Source organism: Homalodisca vitripennis, chromosome 8 (assembly GCF_021130785.1).
Source record: "Homalodisca vitripennis isolate AUS2020 chromosome 8, UT_GWSS_2.1, whole genome shotgun sequence".
NCBI classification, from domain to species: Eukaryota; Metazoa; Arthropoda; class Insecta; order Hemiptera; family Cicadellidae; genus Homalodisca; species Homalodisca vitripennis.
Genome location: NC_060214.1, coordinates 12,241,389 through 12,262,166, shown reverse-complemented (window position 1 = coordinate 12,262,166; position 20,778 = coordinate 12,241,389). Strand labels below are relative to the sequence as shown.

At 30.7% G+C, this 20,778-nt stretch overlaps 1 protein-coding gene across 1 annotated transcript in view; it reads left to right on the top strand.

The window, feature by feature from the left end:
* The first annotated feature begins 10,915 nt into the window (after positions 1–10,915).
* The window catches only part of LOC124368019 (xanthine dehydrogenase-like), a 72,912-nt gene continuing 63,049 nt past the window's right edge, over positions 10,916–20,778 (top strand). The window contains 2 exon segments of the mRNA XM_046825291.1: positions 10,916–10,936; positions 15,397–15,452. Coding sequence (XP_046681247.1) covers positions 10,935–10,936; positions 15,397–15,452 — 58 coding nt within the window. The 5' untranslated portion in view covers positions 10,916–10,934.

Sequence of the window (20,778 nt, the reverse complement as noted above, 5' to 3'; positions counted from 1 at the left end):
GGAAAGATGCTTCTGCCTTATGTTTGGTTCTGGAACTCAATGTCATATTGTCTGTACAAATTTTATTGGCTAAAGTTTATTTGATTGTTACAGCTTTCCTAAAGTTAATTCTTTTTTTAACGTTGGAGCTGCTGGAAGGTACCATTGACTCTGTCCTTTCAAAAATGCCATCAATACTGTATGGTAACGAGTCACGTTTTTGTTATTTATACAAACTTAAGTTGGAATTTTTATGTGAAATTTTGTAGTAATTCTCAGACACATACTTTACAGTCTATTAGTATTCAAGGTTTTATTCCACTGTTTATGATATTAGTTTGTGTTTATAAGTTCCATATTTGATGAGCTTTGACGCCATGTAGCCTGAGACGTGCTTTGAGGTATTAAGTGCTGAAATAAGCCAAATATTATTTACAATGTCCCTACCCTACAATATACAAACAGACAATCAGTTTATAGTTATAGATAACAAATTTCTATAAGTTAAAAATTGACTGTAAACTTTTGTAATTATTAATATTTAACAAAATGTGTCAAATACTTTATAGTTATAGATAATAAATTTATATAACTATGAGTTGGGAAGATCTCTTAAAATAAAACATTTATATAACAGCCATTCAGCTTGTTTGAAATACGTAGTTAAATTTTAAAATTTATTTCACACCTTCCGTGCTGTGTACTCTTCAATCATATTAATATCCATCCCCCCTCTGCAAAGCCAAGTTCTAGATACGCTGCTGCCTGTTGTAGTAGTAAATAACTTTCTGTCTCCTATATCTCCTGATTTCCTTCAATGCATCTGCTAAAATTCCTAGCACAGTTTTGCTCGTTTTTGAGATTTCAGTAAAAATATTATTTTGATACTATTTCTCAAACACTGCTCAAAGAAACGCTTGGAGGCCAGTTTGAATTTGTGCTCGATTCAAATCAAAATCTTTCTTATTGCCATGATTTCTGTTTTAAAAAGACTACCTAACAACTTTAAATAGAATTAATTCTGGCAAGTAAAAATTCAGGTTCCAAAGTAATAGATTTCAATAAAACTGATATTCATTGGGTAGAATTTTATGATCTCAGAATTTTGGTCAATAAGATTTAGAGTTAATAGGTTTTGTGCAGAATAATTATTCCAGTAAATAAAAATGGTTGTCTTTACCATATGGTCATATTTTTTAACATGATTAGAGATTATAATATATTTCTAAAGAAATTATGGAGTGACTATTTTATGTTTTGGTCAGTCTGTTACTTACTGCCGTGGCTCCCTGGTACCCAAGGTGGTACTTTGCCTCGCCAACACACTGCCTCCAGATCTCTCTATCCATTGCCTCTTCTTCCCTTCTTCCCAGTTTTCTTATGTCTCTTCTGATCTGGTCTCGCCATCTCAACTTGGGCCTTCCTGGTGGTCTTCTGCCCTCCGGATTGTTTACAAGGACGTTCTTGACTAAGGAGTTGTCCTCCTTCCTTGGTCAGTCCTGTTAAGATTTATTAATTCCAAACTCATGCTTTTGTGTTGGATGAGTGATCATGCTGTGGGGTTTTAATATTTCAGAGTTTTGAACATTATATTTCATGAAATCAAAAACATACTGATTTATGACAGTTTGAACTTTTAAAATGTTAAAAAGTGTATCACAATGTTCTAAACTACATAAATTTGTAATTATTCGTATGTCCTTTTTTGGAGAACAAGTATATTATAATTTTTGGATGAGTTGATACAGTAAATTGGGTAAGAGAATTTCCAAGGAGGTTTTACTATGATGAAATAATTAAAGCTCTCAATCCGATGAAAAAATGTATTTCAATATTGGGAAAATATGTATAAAAATAATATATATTTATAATTTAAGCAAATAAAAAAAACAGTACTGTTTGTATTTTATATATACTTTTTGTAACATATTTCAAAATTAAAACTATTAACTCCTAGAAACTAATGTAATTTATTGTAATTAAACATATGATATCTTAAAACATGCATATTATAAAATGAATCACTCACGGGTAATATTTTATTTTAAAATGTAATATTGCGTGCTTTGTTGGAAATAATTAATCTGAGTAAGATGATACAATTATTTTGGGTGGGAAATTTTTTTACTTTTAAATTCATAGCCCTTAACATACTAACCCTAAAGATAGAAAAGATGGAATTTTTTATCACTCCACTAGAAATTACAGATAATAAATTTGGAAATGTATGCAATTTTGTAATGAGACCCAAGTAAAACAGCAGAAGATAAAAATGTGAAATTTTTACAGAATATATGTGAGTTATAGCTATTACAAAAATATATTATGGAAATAATTAATTTTTAATTATATGATAATTGGAGGGATCGAGTATCTTTAATGTACATACTGAACAAAATAATATCCGTATCTTGTACTGTTTTTCCTTAGGGTTCATAACAAGTGTCCCAAAATCCTGCTTTAATCCGTACCACCTGTAATAATAAAAAAAAAAAACGTTTTGAAAACAGCATTTTAAAGTCCTATGTAAGGTATTCCTCTAATCTTGTCCTAACTTTCCATTCTCACTAATTGTGGAAAGACATCTAACTTTAGTCCTTCCTAGAACACTCTCAAGGAACCTATTATTTTCATCATGGACTTCCCATAGTAATTAAACATCTTTGACTTTGAACTCTCAAGTTTTGCATACTTTTCTTCTCACTTAAATTAACCTCAATTGAATGGTCCTTACAAAGCATTGTAAAATTATTGGAATTTACCAACCTTTTCTACTTCAAGGCAATCTTATTATCAACCAGCCAAATTGATGAGTTTTGTCTATGACCAATAACTGTAGATTGGTTGTAGTGGTATAGATACAACCAAAGAGTCTACCACAGGATGCTGGATGATGGAAAGTTATAGAATCTACTAGGATTACTTGTAAGTGTTGTGGGTGCGCTTACTTGGGCATGATAACCCAACCGAAACGGTTTGATGTGATTTAGGAGTGCAAAATTTAGGATATCAATCATCTTCAAATTATGTAAGCTCAATTAGTAGTAATTCAAAACTAAGTATTGGATTGAATTGAAAATCTCTTCATTCATTGAATATACATTTTGTGTACATTGAATAGTCTTACAAAAATTACTTAACTTGTAAACTAAGAGGATATAATGTGACAGAATACCCTAATATTATAGTCAATCTAATCACAAATTCCCCAATAATAGCAGCTTTAGCCATAATAAAGATAAAATTAAACGATATTATATAAATAATTAAAAAGAAACATGTTTAAAACTATGGAACGATAACAATAGTAATTATATATTTCAGTAATAAACAATACATTAGCAACATTAATTGAAATAAATACACAAAACAATCGAAATAAATACATAAACACAAATTGATTTGTTGCAGTTATTTAAAAATCTCAGCTCAACCTAGAATTATAAAACTTGCCAAATGTATGTAAAGAAAGAAATTAAGTATGACTTCAATTTTTTTCTTAAATATTGTACTATTTTTCTCTGCAGTTATTGTTAGCGGTATTTTAGTTAAAACTTTTTTAGTGTTTTCCTCATAAAACTACAGTCTATATATGTCCAGTATGATACAACATCTTGTACTGTACTTTTAACATTGAAGGCTTGTTATTTTTTTACATATTTTATACTTTTATATATGTATAATCCATATACTGTAAAAATCTCGAGCTCTTTAAGAAGTCTTTAACACTATAATTCGTTTTTAATTTTTTCATTATTCTAATACTCATTTTTTGGAGTTTGAGAACAATATCCAAGTTTTCCCTGGTTGGTTATCATTCATATTAGTTTGTTCAAATTAGTTCATAATTGTACTATCTTTTGCTTAAAATTATGTGATTAGCAATTCTCTGCAGATTCTTATTTTCTTCAAATCAAGGTAAACAGCTTAGAATTCAATATATAGTTTAGCTAAATATTAATAGATTATTAAAATGTGATATATCAATTAATTAATGATTTAAATAATGATTAGTCTAACTAAAATTATTCAAAGACTGCTTTGTCAAAGAAGTTCTCCAATTAAACACTAGTTTTGAATGTTGTCAAATTAAATAGTATTTTTTGTCGTCTTAATAACGGTGAGATGAATTTTTTGTAAGCATTAATTCAGTAAGCAACATTTTTATATACTGTTAAAATATTATACACATTATAATTATTGTGGCTTTTCTTATTATTGCTTTTTATTAAACCGTACAGTAGAGTCCCGTTAATCCGACCTAATTGGGACCCGACTGAGCCCTATTCGGATTATGTGATTGTTCGGATTAGCCAGAATTACAAAAAAATACGGTTTTAAACTTGAGATGGGTTATTTTGTTATAGAATTATCAACATTGTTTATTAAAACACGTTTTTCTGACTGTTGCATTGCATTTCTTGACAAATAAACGTGTTTGCGAATACTAAGCACCTTTACCGTATTTAGTGTGAGAGTTCTATTGTTAAGCAATGTGAGCGTACTGGATATTGTACGGATCCACGCGTTCAATAGTTGCACGAAACTACGCGTCATCCAATAGACTCTTCAATGCGACAGAAGACAATAACTGAATTTATGTCTTTTAACAATTAATATTGTACTCAATAATAATATCAGTACTGTACGTCCAATTTTTGTTTGATTTCACTTCTTAATACAGTAATTTAACGCAAACTTAACCTATAATTTTCAATTTGGTACTGTATTTAACTTCATTATTTATGTACTGTACCGTACACAATTTGTCTTAATAAAATACTGTATGTCTATTTAATTAAAGTTTTCTTTATTTATGTACGAAATGATGCACCCATTTTCATTTTTTATGTAATTAGTTCCTATAACTGTTCATTATCGTTATAAATAATTAATTCCTCCTGGACCTGTTCGGATTAACCGACGTTCGGATTACACGTGTTCGGATTAGCGGGACTCCACTGTATTTACAAGTTGTTCATTTTGTAAAAAGGCCAGAAATAAATTGTATTCAAATTATCTGAAGATTAATTCAGTAATAGTGTTGCAATTAAACTTAAGTAAAAGAAAATTGTTTATTAGTAGAGAATAATATTACAAACCGCTTACAATTATGGCCAAACATTTCTTTAAAAATATTAAAACCGTTATTACTACCAATTGCACCACCTTCAAAGATTGTTCAAAAGGAAAATAAATGAGGAAGCGACTTGTCAATAAACATGACTCGGCAGATATATCTTCACAGCTATAAGAAAGGCGGGGGGAGGGGGAGTGAAGTAGTGTATAAAAGGCACTGAAGGTCAATTAGACAGCTGATTGTGAACTGCTACAGTTCACTTACTTGACTTGACACCTTGGGGCATATCTATTACAAGTTTCTTGGATATTGTCATAACATAAAGGTGAGTAAGATTGACTATACAAGTTGTCTTGAGTAATAACTGAAATCCTTTATCTACTGGTTCTTAAAATGAGGAAATATTCTATTTTTAAATCAGTACTCCTGTCTTAATTCTTGTTTTATTTCCTTTGGATAGAAATTTAAATATTAAAATTTAACTTATGAAATTGTTGTTTTATTTAGAGCTGATGTTATTTGAGAAATAATGAAAGCAAACTATCTTATACTGCAAACAGTATGTTGTGTTTATTTGCAGATAATACAAATCTAAAGGTTTTCTGGAATTTCTAAAGAAGAAGTTGAATTCATCTCAGCAATCGAATTGGCTAATCTGCAACAATTTTTTAACAGTAAAAAACTTAATTTAAATTATGACTTTGATATTCTTATAGACGATTCAGAGCTTGAAAATGCATCAAAAATTAAATTTCTCGGATTGATCATTGATTGTCACTTGAGCTGGGATGAGCACATTAAATTTGTGCTTGGTAAAATTAGTTCTGGCTTATATGCAATTAGGAAAATATCTTGATTATGTACTACTGAAGTGCTAAAACAGATTTATTATGCTCATATACATTCACTTATTGCTTATGGCATAGCCATATTTGGTGCCACAACTAAGAAAAACCTAACTGACATTTTAAAGGTGCAAAAACAATCCATTACAAGTATACTTAAGCTTAAATTCTCAGAATCTGGTAGAAATTGCTTTAAGGAATTAAAAATAATAACAGTTTTTTGGACTTTATATATATGAAACCATTCTATATTTTAAAAACAACAATGGCCAACAAATTAATTTAGAAGATTTGCACAAATATAACACACGCCATAAGAATGAAGAAATCATCAGTGATCATCATAGACTTGAAATATACACAAAAAACTAAGTATATCGGTAAAATATTTCTCAAAAATATTCCTTAAAGCATAAAGATGGAAAATAATATTACCAAATTTAAAATAAAACTAAAAAACTAATTGACTGATTTAGTTTTGTATTCAATAGAGGAACTTGAATATGTTTAGTAATTTCATGTACCTCATTGTACAACTAATGAATAAAGAATTATTGATTGATTGAGAAGAACTTAAGCATTTACAACTGATGTTGCTGAATTATTCATATGTTGTTATGGTATTACAACACCATACATATGAATACATACAATGTATATGGTGAATTTAGCAAATGTACATAGAATATCCACAGTAGAGATAGAGGATATACATGGTGGATATACACGGGAAATTCAGAATCAGGACATTTGTATATCCTGTGGATACCACTGTACATCCATTGTATATCGTGGATATCCATGGTAGACATACAGTGTATAACACTGGATAGGTTTTGTGCTGTATGGAATCATTTGTTTTTTAAATAATCAATCTGATTTGCTCTGATTAAAAAATGTCAAGGAAAGAAAGTTTTATATTTGATTAATCTCATTTTCAATATAGAATAGTATTAATATGTATTAAAAATTAACTTAGAATGTTAATTTTACTTTCCCTGTACACAAAAGTGCTTGCTCTGCCACTTCCAATATAATGGCAAAAATAAATTCAATGTGAAGCAAGCACATACAGTGGGCCCATAATAGAGTAACCCAGAACTGGTTGTGTCATACTTAAATTATTAAGGATCTGAAAGTTCGGTGTTGTTGTTTATCTACCCATCAGAGTAAAAACTATTGATAGAAAAATCCTAGGGACTTGAAACGTGGTACATAGGTTTTCTTGGTCCAAAGAAGAACTCTATTTCTTTTTAAAAGTCTAAAGTGCAGCCTACCCATCTGTCTGTGCGATAACTTTCAATTTATCTGTTGGATCCTTTGACGCTCCCATTTTATTGTTTCTATTATTTTCTGGAAACTAAAACCAAAAGCCAAGAAAATAAGAAACTACACTTATTCCCAGATTTGATATAATTTTCACATACAAAATAAAACGCAACTTTGATTATTACAAGTTTTTGTTATTTTTTACTTTATCTCCACATACTGTTTCATATATCTCTTGTAAATACTATAAAAGTGAGAGGCTAATTAGGCTTAGTCGGCTATCACAATAAAATAAATTATAAAATATAATAAAATCTTTCTACATTGGATTTTAATAATAAAGTACGTTTGTTAGCTCGATATTACTTCTATTCTGTTGAGCATGACTCAAACATTTTTTAGCATAAAACTCAATAGAAAACTATAATTTTAAAAATGGAAGCTTAGGAAACAGAATTTATGGACTGATTTATAATGAAAACCAATGTTCCAGCCTTGTTTTACAATTAGTAACAACTGGGGAATCTGATCAACTAATAGCTCCCACACTTACTTCAAACTTAGTGCTAATTTAATGCATGATATATTTGTATTTTGATTTTGTAGAAAATCAGTGTTTAATGTTGTGGATAAACATATAATGTTAAATCATTCTGAAGTTATTTAGAACCGTGACAGATCCAGGGGGGCCAAGAGAATTAAGATTTAAGATTTTGAAAAAGGACATTTCTATGAGCAACCCTAATTACTCTTGTAATGTAACCATAAAAATAAAATTAACCTAACTTTATGAACTAATTTTTTATTATGAGTCAATTTCTTTCCAAACATTTAATTTTGTGTTGTAACGAAATTCAAAATTGCCTGTTAAAGCAATGATAATGATATACTTAAACTCAGGTGGCCCCCTCCTTGGTTTAGGAGGTCTAGTTGACACTTGCCTGTGGCTGTTGTTGAAGTTCAACTAAATAATTAATATTAATTAATTAATAAATATGATAGTCCTGGGTTGAAAGCTATGTATCATTGATTAATTGTTGTAATAAAAGAATTTGGGCAGTGTTTCAAGTAATGGACTATTTAATTTGACATTATAAGAAACTTATGACTCAATAAATTATCAACATATTACCAAATTCCAGTTTGATTTTAATAAATGATAAATTAAATTGTGTATAATTTCAATTAATAACTTTTTTTGCTGTATAACTTTTTTATGTCTGTTAAAATTCTATAATTAACTATTCTTTGGTCACAATAAATAAAATTCTTCGAAGTTTAAACGGTTCTTGAATTTACTCCTGATGACGGCATCTTTGATGTTGCAAGGTCATGAAAAATAAATTTAAAGGTATTTGATAATTGTGTTATTTGTCTAGTAATACAGTTATTCCCAATATCAAAGAGCTCATGCTCTAATAAAACTAATTATTGAGTAAGTTTAAACTCAAAGTTCCACTAGTGTCAGTCTACCATATTGATGGTTAGCAGAATTGAATGCTATATTACTCCTGTTCTTGAAGGACACAAATTCTAATTTCCTGATACAACTAATACAACTCTTAACATAATGTAGCTATGGTGGGAAGAGTTGAATCAATGTGAATTTTGAGTGTAGCTTCAGGTCAAGACGTGTACCTCTATAAATAATCATAACCATAATCCTTCAAGGTTTACAGCTCTTCAATAAAGCATGATAGTAGATAATAACATTGTAGAAATAGCTGTATTGTGTATTACGTGACTTAAATTTTACAAAACTGTCTGTCAAATTATAACTTTCAATTAATCGGGCATATACAGGGTGTTCACAAAAGAGTGTCACAAACTTTTGTGGCTGATAGTACTCATGTTTCCAAACAGAAAATGTTCAATAAACATAGGCTGAGAATGTGTTGCTTACCCACTAGCCGTCATTTTATAGTAAAAAAGATTATTATTTCTAGAACTAGTACAGCTAGAGTTACCAACTTCGCAAATAGGTTATGAAAAATAAGAGGAAAACTCAACAAAAAAATTGTGATTTGCTTTAATATTAACGAAATGGCGTCTGTTTTTTAAGTCAAATAACAAAATATCCAGTAAAGTTATACAAAATTTACAAGATACCAACTATTTTTATCAAAATTCCAACAATACTTTTCACAACTAAATCCGTCAACGCATAATGGAGCACCGCTACAACTCAAGAGCAACAAATTTGTCATAACTTACGTTTGAGAAGCAACAGCTGTTTGTTTATCCTGGCTTGTGCCGTCGCGTCGGTCAGCAAGAGTGGAGGGTTAACTACACGTTTAATTGTTACTCAATAATATCCTTCACTATAAGAATAATTAATAATCAAGTATTCCTACTATTGTAAAATAAAACTTCAAATCTGCTTTAGCTGACCTAAATATAGTTCAGTAATTATAACAAGTGTGTACCCAACTTATAACATGTTATTCGGCCCATCTGGACGTTTATTTCATATGTGGGCCGAAATATATTTGTTTGTAAATATTAAAAGTTAATGTACCCAAATAGGCCATAGTCCCCATGGGCCTAATATTCTTACTACGTTATGCATGCACTTTTATTTTATAACGTCAAGTAAAGTCAGACTTTAGACTTCTATTTTATGTTATTTACGATTGAGTAGAGACAGGGAGGCGTTTGCGTTGGTTTGTTTTATCAATTATCATTCAAACAGCTGTTGACATTGACAGTGAACTTGAGTTTATTAGCTTCCGCACAGTGGTAGCAATTTCTCGAAATATCGATATATTATAAAACATGAAATCGACACATCACACCAAATTTATCGATTCTCCAAAAATACCGATGTTTCAAAATTGAGTAGAATATAACTATATGTATGCATATATATCCTTATTTTACAAATATAACAAAATACACCATCAAACGAATACAGAATCACAATTAAATTATGAAAATAAATGTGTGGACATAAATTAAGGTTACATTTAATTATATTGCTTTTAATTCTAATATATGAAAAATCATTAATTGTGTTGGATTGAAAGGAGACAAATAAACACAATTCAATGATTGTCAATAATTTTTCAGTATAATCATTACTATAACTTTTGAACTAAATGAATTAATTTTTTAACAGTGGTTCAATGATTGGAGACGAGTCTCTCGAACGGAGCTGATGTGGTTATTGACACTTTAAATGACGGGTCAATTTTGTACAATATTCCGAGTGCTGAGTAGGCAAGTCCAGTAGCTACAGTGTTGGGGGGAGGTCGGGTGGTTCTTGAGAGTTGATATGGGGAGGTTTGAGAAGGAGAATAGGGTTGAGAGAATTTATAACCATTGTAATTTGTACTTTATGCCCTAATAATAATAATAATACATTTATTTAGTTTAAAAGAAAAAAAATTAAGAGCTCTCGATCTGAATTTCGTTTAGTTAAACGGGTACACAGCACAAGTAATAGGTTATAATTTTAGTAGTTATGGTAAAGTCAATAGTAAGAAATAATTATCTGATAGTACAATTCAATGTTTTTGAACAAATTATTAAAAAATATCGCAACTCAAACCCCGATGTAAAAACATCGATGTTTGAAAAGAGAAGGTCGAATTTTAGGAAGATTCGATTATTACTTCCATTTATTTATACACCATCATTCACATTCGATTTTCGAGGTGAGACTGATCTTTTTCAAATTCATTTTTTAAACAATTCACTAATGATAGAACTGTGGTGGTGATACGTTGTTTCGGTTAGTTGAAGCAGAGAACAGCATTTATATGTAGATAAATTCTTTTATTACTTTATTATTTAGATATATAATACTGGAAGCACAAATTTAAATTATGATTTAGTGTGAATAAAAAGGAATTTGACTAATAGGGAAAGATAAAAATACTTCAGGCCAAGCCTACAAGTTTTATATACGTATTTCCTTTTTAAAATTGATGGGTTCTACAGTTTTATGCTGAATACGAGTAAAATTAACACAAAAAACTATAGATTTCTTTAAAATTGTGGGTGATCCCTAGCTGTGGGTTTCTATTCCTATAAGTGATTGTTTAAAATATCATCATAAGCTGGTTTATAGTATAGTTAATGCCATATAAAGTAGACCTATCCCCCCAATAAATTCCTTTGTGGGAGGGAAGGGACAGCTGTATAGTAAGTGCCCACCACCTCAATTGAATAAGCATATTAATTATCGGTTAGAAATTCCTAATATCTAATACAAAAAACAGTGTAATTATGGTTTATTTACAATAATTATCGCCAGCACTTTAATGTGTTGAATAACAATATTGTTTAAAAATTCATTTAAACAAATTGAAATTATTTATATGAGATTTGAGTAATTGCAACAAGTTCAATTTGGCTATGTACAGTACTTGTGTTATTTGTGTCAATATAGTAAAATGTAAGTAAATATTACATGGTTTTGTTTCTTACATTTTATAAATTCATATAGCCTAGATAGTTTTTATTCATCGTTAAATTATAATGTTTTAGATATAAAAACAGTAGTAATTTGACATTTTTACAACGTAATTCAGTTCGAGATTTTGGTTTCGTAAGTTTAGATAATCATGAATATTGATGATTCATATTCACAAACGTTTATTATACTGTGCTCTCGGAAAGTCATTGTGCACCATTTGACATGACGGAATATTTTCACCGTTAGGTTGGTAGCTCTGTTGTTGCCGAATACTGCAAGACCTGTCAGTCGTTGAGTTGAGGTTGTACCTGTTTCATTTATTGAAGTTCTATTGCACATTTTTTGTTGCTGGACTCGATGATTCTTTCAGTAGAGGAATGCATTTTCCTCATTGAATACATATTTCGTGAAGGTGACAATTGCAGTGATTTAGTAAAGCCTAAATTTTCTGCAAAATGTTTCAGATTTAATTATTACTCAGCGTAATGCAGTATGAACACTGATTGAAGAATTTTGGGCAACTGGTTCCGTTGAAGGCGCTGAACGTAGTGGTAGGCCCCTAAGCTAGACGAACAAAAGCTGCTGGATATTTCTGATTCTATGGCAAAAAGTCCAACAAAATCAATGCGTAAGTTAGCACAACAGCATGATATCGGACTTGCTGCCGCACATCAAGCTGTCAGATAAGAACTTAACCCATTCCCATACAAAGTAAGGTATGTTCAAGAGCTGAAACCTTCAGATAATGACAAGAGACTAAATTATTGTCATTGGTTTCAACGTTTCATTGACCAAAATTCCGAAAACATCCTTGACATAACGTTTTATACAGATGAAGCGTCGTTTCACTTGGTAGATTATGTAAATTCACATAATAATCGACTTTGGTCGGCAACTAAACCCTCACGCTTTACACAAGCAGTCCTTACACTAAGCAAAAGTTGGAGTCTGGGTTGCCGTGAGTAGAGCACGCATTGTGGGACCAATTTTTTTCAAACACAGTTAATAGTGATCATTATTCTTCTGATATTTTAGAGAACTTCATAATCAATTAACACAAGTGGAAATGAATAATGGTTGGTTGCAACAAGACGGGGCAACAGCACATACATTAAACATCTCAATGGCTTTCATGCGCAACGAGTTTGTTGAACAAGATCATTTCCAAATATTTGTGGCCTGCAATATCTCCTGATCTTACTCCCCCAATTTTTTTTTATGGGGTGAGTTGTAACAAACAGTGTAACAAAACATACCACACACGATTGACGAACTTAAAGCCGCGATAACGGCTTACATTCGAGGAATCAATCACTGATCTTCAGTTGGGTAAGGTGTTTGCAAATAAAATAAAACAAATGCACTACTGTATTGATGCCAAAGGAGGCCATTTCAAACACATTTTATCAACAATGTAATTATGTATTAAGGTATGGTTTAACAATGTAATTAGGGTATTAAATTAAATTTTTCTTCAAAATACTTAGTCATTCCTTCATACATTAAATGCGTAGTCAAAATTCTTGCACAGCAATTTTCCGAACGCACTGTACTACAGCCAGTCGGCCTACCCCCCACAATAAATTCCTTTGTGGGAGAGAAGGTGCTATAAATAAACTCTTTTTCTGAAAGTTGTCCAATTTTGAATAAAGCTTCATAACAGGTATTCAAATTGTAATATTCATGTTATTATATATTAGGCTTAATTACAAAGACATAAACCTGTGTTTATTCTCTTCCTACTCCCGGTTATTCTGTACAAAACTGTATAAAAATAAAATTTTGTTTATTATTGAAATATATTTTTAAATGGACTGTGTTAATTATATATGATATGATCACAGACGTGTCAAAAAGACGAAATAATGTAAAGTTGGTAAATGAAAAGTATCAAATGATGCAAACAATATAATCCTGTATCCTTGTGTACTATTTTACTATGCAATAACAACTTCTATTGTTTTACTATTGAAATCTATTACGAGATGAACGTTCTTAATAGTATTCGAGACAGTTAAAGATGTCGGAAACTGAAAAGAACTTAAAATAATAGTTAAAATATTGAATGAAATTAACTTGTAATTGCTCCCGTCCACTATTTTTTATTGTGCAATATAATAAGTTTATTTAGATAGTTACAAATAGAATAGAATAGAAAAAGTTAAATTTAACCATCATGAGCACTTAAGTTACGTGGTCTGAGCTTGAATTTAGTTACTATCGTAGGGGATGTTTTTTCTTTTTCTACTGAAGAGTGGGGTAGCCCTGGAGAGGCCTCTAGCAGCACTGATGGATCAGTAAATTCCAGACCTCATATCATGTTGGACAACCTGGCATATTTTGTAGCCTATAGGCTTGTAACTGATGCTATCATAATATTGAGGTACATATTGTATTATTAAACGCCTTCACGGTTTTTGATGTAATATTACGTTCTTAGCGATTGCATAAAAGTGTGTTACTGATGTATTATTGCATATCGTTAAATAGTTCCTGTTTTATTCTGTTGTCTGCTGTATAATTGTACAAGAAGCGTTCCTACGACAACCGTGTTTCGCACAAGTAGTTCGGACAATGTATAATATTTGCATGAAAGTTCTTGAAAGTCTTGAATTGTGGCACATAAACTTATGACCATCATAAGTCTTTTATATTTGATGTATTTGTTTATACTATTAAAAATTAATAAACTTGATTTGGTGTTAATGTTTTATATACCAACAATTTGTATACTATTTTTTTAGATTAAACGAAGCAAGTAAATTGTTTTACTCTAGGCATTTACCTTAAAAGGCAAGTGTTTTTCTCTCGAGTCTCTTTTAAGTGATCTACCTGGCATCCTCAAGACAACTGCAGCGTCACATGGACACTCACACCTACCAAACCAGGAATTCCACAGACTTTGCTCTGCCGATTCACCATAGTGGTTGCTTTCAATTAAAGCCTTCATATGCTGGAGCCAAGTTTTTAACATCCTTCCTGACACAATCATGAGAGCTGACCCAATTATCTTAAAGAAAAAACTTCAAGCTTGGTTGCTCCAACGACCGTTCTATACCATAAGTGAATTTCTGGACTTGCCAAATTTTACTATGTAAAGCAAGTTCGGACTGAAATTAGTATTACAAACGTATTGTATTAAGTGACACCATTTTCAATCTTAAAGATTATAAAATAAAGATATTCTCTCTCTCTCTTATTAAAAATTCATTTTACTTTGTATTGTTGTGGTTTAAAAAAATGTCATATCTGATTACATAATTTAGATAAGAAAATAATTAGTACGCTTTTCATCACTGTCATTATTAATATTTATCTTATTTGTAGTTTCATATTAGTATGTGTTATTTTGTCTAATATTTGACTTTTTTTCACGTATGTGCTTAAGAGCAATAAAGAGATTCCTAAGAAGTAGGAAGTTACATAGAGAGATATTCTCTAGCTATTATTGCCTCACAATTTATCCAATGTTGTGTAAGCACTTAAGGAAAGGTAATCTTTAGGTAAGCAGATAGTGCTGTCAGTGATAGAGATAATAGAATAGTAGAAGTTATTGCGCCACTTGTGGTGTGTACCATGAACAAGACATTGCTGATACACTGATACTGAATTGTGCCAGACACTCTATTGTATCGGGTCTGTACCACTTCTCTGCTTTATCTTTATTTTCATTAATAACATAAATAGTTAACATTTGTTTTCTTACTGATGCTATGTTATAATGTTTGGAAAAGAGATTTGATATATAAGAAATAAAGGGAATTGTTTGGTTTAAATTTTATTTCGTCATTGTTGGATTTCAGGATGGAGGAATTCAAGAAAGCCACTTCGATTCTCATCAATGGCAAAAGATATCCAGGTAACACTAGTTGAATTAGATTTTAAAATCACGTTATTTGCATGTGTAATTTTATTTTATTTTAATTTTCATTTTATTACAGCGTAGAACTATCTTGATTTCTACGTATAGGCTCAACAGTTATAATTGACGAAAATGACAATGATAACGGTGAGAAACAATAGATAAAACTAAAATAGGCCTAAATGAAATATACCACAATAAAATAAAACGATAGTAATGAACAACAGTAACAGGAAATGTAAGAAATTATAATAGACTAATTGGTGAGACAGAGAGGTTAATGATTATTTTAAAATAAAAGGCTATTAGTGAAGACATTGACTTCAGATGAAACTCAATTGCAAAGACGAAGGAACCAAGCTAGGGACCGGAAACCATTACGGGAGATATTAGTTGATCTTGTTCCAATAGATATTCTGAACTCGACTTCCATATGTACCTCAGAGCAAACAGGGTAGCTATTGTTAGACCTGTATTAACCCTCTCCCGGTTGAACGGCCGTAATACGTTTCTGGCACTACTTGGCTGAATCGATAGAGCCGCTCCATCGCGGAAGAACATGCTCACGTTTTTATTATTTCATCAATTCTCTTTGAACAAAACTGGTATATATTTATAAATCATTTTAAATATTATTAAATTATTTATAACATAGTTGTATTTGAAAAATTATTTAATATACCTATAAGGTAAACTAAATTCAAATAGTTTTTTAAAATTATGTTTGTAATTAATTATGTATTAGGTTAGTTATTTACCTGAAGAAGAAATCAAATTGCAGATCTTGAAACTTAATGTTGCTGATTTTTTGTTGTATCACTGAACGATGGCAAATGTCCAAAAGAATCTTGTTTTCTTCACAATCCTTCCATAGTCAAAAACAAACTTCAAACAAAGGATTGATTTTGGGTTCAAAAGATCAAAGGGGTCTGTCCATCCGATAAATCTTTTCTTTTTGTTGCGTTCTGTCAGTACTTTAATACTCCATGGTATCAGTTTATTGATTTCTCTGGCTGATCAAGTAATGAAGCCCAGTAGTCTATTAGCAGATGTGGTTTATATCCCCCAATTCAGATCTATGAAGTTCTGGAAATATTGTCACTTAAAAAAAAAACATTGAAGTAACAAAGGCACAAAAGAATGGTGTAAGATCATACCAGCATATTTGTTGAGTTGGATTTGCACATTGTTTGGATGATTTAACTCATTAAAGTCAACTGCAACTGAGCAGATTCTAAAACAGACACAATCTCTATCAAAATCTTGAATTCATCTGTAAACACCAGAGGAATATACAATAGAAAACTTTGTGTTTTTTAAAACATTAAGTTTAGAATTTTCATCATTACAATTCATACTGAATGGTCATGATATAATTATAGATGTCTTATCAATTCGTGGCACACTTATTCTCAATTCTATGACTTCCTTAGTAGTGTAGTAGCCAGTGGCTCTGGTTGGAGAACCAAGTTTTTGAGAGATTTCTTTCGAGGTATTTTTCTGAAGTTTTCTTAAGAAAATCTGAGAGGGCATTTATCTACAATGTTTCCTTGAACAATTGTAATAAAATAAAACCGCTAAGTAAATTTCCCTAAAGATAGGTTTTAATAAACTTTGGACTCGGATAGATTTCAGAAAACATAAACAATATTAGGTTACAGGTGAGAGCATTATTAACTGTTTAACATGTATTAACTATTACATCAACAATGTTTTCTTTTCAATATTGTCAATGTTTTGAAAGATAGAGAGAACACTCAGTTCCCTAAAGGTTTAACTGCAACTGTTTCGTGCCTTTAATATTATTTTTTTTTATTCATAACGTAACTATGGTGGGAAGGGTTGATTTGATGCAAATGTTGAGTTTAGTTTCATTTTACCTTTCACATAGTACATCATCTGAAATCTGGCACAGTCACAGACTTGATTCCTGGAAGCTGGAGTACACGTCCGTCTGAAGAGTTCCAAAAAATAATTGGTGATAAGACTCTGCATCGTTCAACATCAGATTCACCTGGACTTCAAAAGAGGTCTGTCTGGTTTTCCAGCAACCATTCAACGTAATGCAGATGAAGAGGTGTTTTCATTGTCTCGTCAGGTGTACAATTGAGTGTTCTACAATGTTTTTAGACTTAACCCTACAACTGGCAGTCGCCTGATTATCAGTCGATATTAATGTTTCTGTAGTGGCAGTCGCCTGAAAATCAGTCGATTTGACACGTGCCCCGTTTGACATCTGTTATAATCAATACACAAACTAAACTGCAATGATTCATATACCACTGGAATCAGAAATAGTTGCTGATTTGATCGATGTATTTTGTTTTGTATGCCATGATTTAAGTATGACATATTGAAAACGAGAGTTGTTTGTAAACAGTCGGCCATTGTTGTTGTATTGTTACCCGGTCGCGTTATTCTTGTCCATCTAAAACGTAAGTTTATTACATGAAATAAGTGTTTTTATGTAATAAGTGTGTTTATTTATGCGTATAAATTCTCGTATATTGTGTTTTATCAGTTTATTTTGTCATGTTATGAAGAAATATATGTGAAAAAATATATTAGTGAGATTTTGTGTTCTAGGCTATGTGCAGTGTTGTGATAGTTTTAGTTAGCTTTAGGATCAATTTCATATGCGATGATCATGATATAAAGCTTCTTTATTTATTTTTTATAGGCTTATTTTTAATGTATTTTATGAATTTTTTGAGTAATAATTAAGGTTTTGATGAATTTTTGTAACACAGTCGTATCTATAGCAACAAATTTAGCCGTATTGTACTTTCTTCAGATTAGAGTATTTCATAATTGTTTTAATCAAAAAAAGTGTAGTAAAACTATACATTTTCTAAAACTATAAAAAATTTTCAACATTTTGGGTATTTTGGAAATATTTTTTTTCACACAATATGTCTTTTATAGGTGCACCCCCACCACTTTTACATACCTCTTTTATTTTTTGAAAACAAACTTAGTAAAAAAAAGTGTTAAATTTCTTATATTTTTGGGTTTTTATTTCCATGAATAAAAAGTAAATTTTCTTGTGAAAACAATGATATAGAATACATATAGGTTTATAATCAAATTATATTTAAAAAAAATAAAAACCAATACTACTTCAAAACACCTCAAAATGGCCTGCCACTTGAGGAAATTTCAACTGCCAGCTCGAGGGTTAATCCCTAAGCACAGCGGATTCTAGGCGTCAAGTCTTTGACAGTTTCAGTGTTTTTAGACGCTACACTAACGGAAATGGAGAGCTAAACTGAACATTTGCATCTCTTCTATTCTTAGTACCTTCTGTAGGTTTGCTCTGCAATTGATTCATATCCAAGACAAGACTCAAAGCGGGAGTAAAAGGCTGTTTTGCAAAGTCTCTATTATTAATGAGTTTGGTTCATTGTACAACATAATGGCAAGAGTTAAGTTTTTGGGAGAGTTTATCCACACGTGGCTCCCAGGAAAGTGAGTCACATAAAATTGTACTCAAGGTTGAATTGTTTATCTCCAGTATAGAACACTGTTTTACATTAACCTCATGCAGTGCTTATCTAATCTTTCCAAGGCTAGCTAATGCTTTGACCACAAGGCTGCTAATCTTTTGTAACAATGATCTAATAATAAGACATGTTGATTGTAATGAAACAAACCGCAGGAAGAGTGTGATATCTATTTCCAAATACAGTTCAATCATTAAACTCTCCCACAGAAGTTTGTGACGCCCTTTTGTGAACACCCTGTCCAAATTTTTTTAAAGTAAATTTAAATGAATGTTGTTAGATCAGTTTTCAAAAGTTCAGTTAATGGTAAATATGTATGACTTTCTATTGGTCTTCAAAGTAATGTGTTTTAGTACCAAAGTAGGATCACATATTGAAAGAATTTATCCACCGCACTTCTTCCTTAAAATTACTTGTCTTACCTGATGTCTTCAATCACAGCGGGAGTTTTCAAGGCTTGAAATGGATTGAAATCTTAAGTTGTTGAAAAACTTCTTTAAATGAGATGAAAGCTCGGGAGGATAGTACTCTATGAATAAATAAACACACTGTATTCCTCCACTACTGGACTGAGAGTGCCTTCTTCAGTATGCAACAGCGAATGATTCCCAATTAATTAACTTCCAGCACTGATGAAACAGGAAGTGGGCATTTACTAGCCATCACTGGTAGTTTAAACACGCTATATGTTGTTAAAGGAGGGGAGTTCATTTAGAATAGTGTTTTAATATTAATTAGTATTCTAATATTGCTAAATCTAATTACAAAACATTTTGAGATCTACGTCATAAAAATGGGTTATAAATAATGTAGATATAATCTTTTAATGATTATAATGCATAGCTAATGATGCTGTTAAAAAAATAATGTAGATATAATCTTTTAACAATTGTAATGCACAGCTAATGATGCTGTTTACAAAATAATGAAGATATAATCTTTTAACGATTGTAGTTCACAACTAATGATGCCTTTAACATGTCAACAATGACAATTTTGCCATAGATTATAACAGTTAAAGCTTATATCCAGATTATTTTTGTCAGATTTTTATGTTTTTTGTGTCAAAATGTTTGTAACAACATGCAGGAAATTTTGTTATTCTTTAAAAAGTTTTTTATTATTAGTTCCTACGGTATTAAGCTTTATAAACAGTCTGACATCTTGAAAAGTGATATAATATTTTCTATTATTTTACAAAAGAAAACTCACAATTCTCCAATAATTTGTGTATTTTACCACGAGGCAACAATGAAGAAGAATAAAATGAATCAACACCTGATGATGGCAACTTTGATGTCGAAAGGCCTCGTGGTAAAATACATAAATTATTGGATAATTGTGAGTTTTCTTTTGTAAAATAATAGAAAATTGATATTCCAATAAGAAGAGCTCCTCCTCCTTCATTGTGATATAATATAGTAATAATCATTTTTTCTTGGTTTGAGACTGCAAAAAAAATAAGTGGACCAAATTAGTGTTTTTTTTTTTATTTCCACTGGTTTCTGAAATAAAATAAAAACACATATAGACAGACAGACATTAAATGAAAAGAGATGGACTATAGGTTGCATTCAGATTTTGGCTTTTTTTTGGTTCATGTAACAATATCCTTAAGTTTGTGTAGAGAGTTTTGTTACACCGTGTACATAATAATAATTTATTTGCTGAGCATAAGCGAAGTCTAGAACAATGTGTCCTATAGACTTGAAATTTTGCACGAAGCTTTATTTCTATATAAGCAACATCGAGTTCAATGATGGTCGCTCTATGAGATTTGGCTATGCATTAGTGAAATTTTAAAAATTGGTCGTATAAGG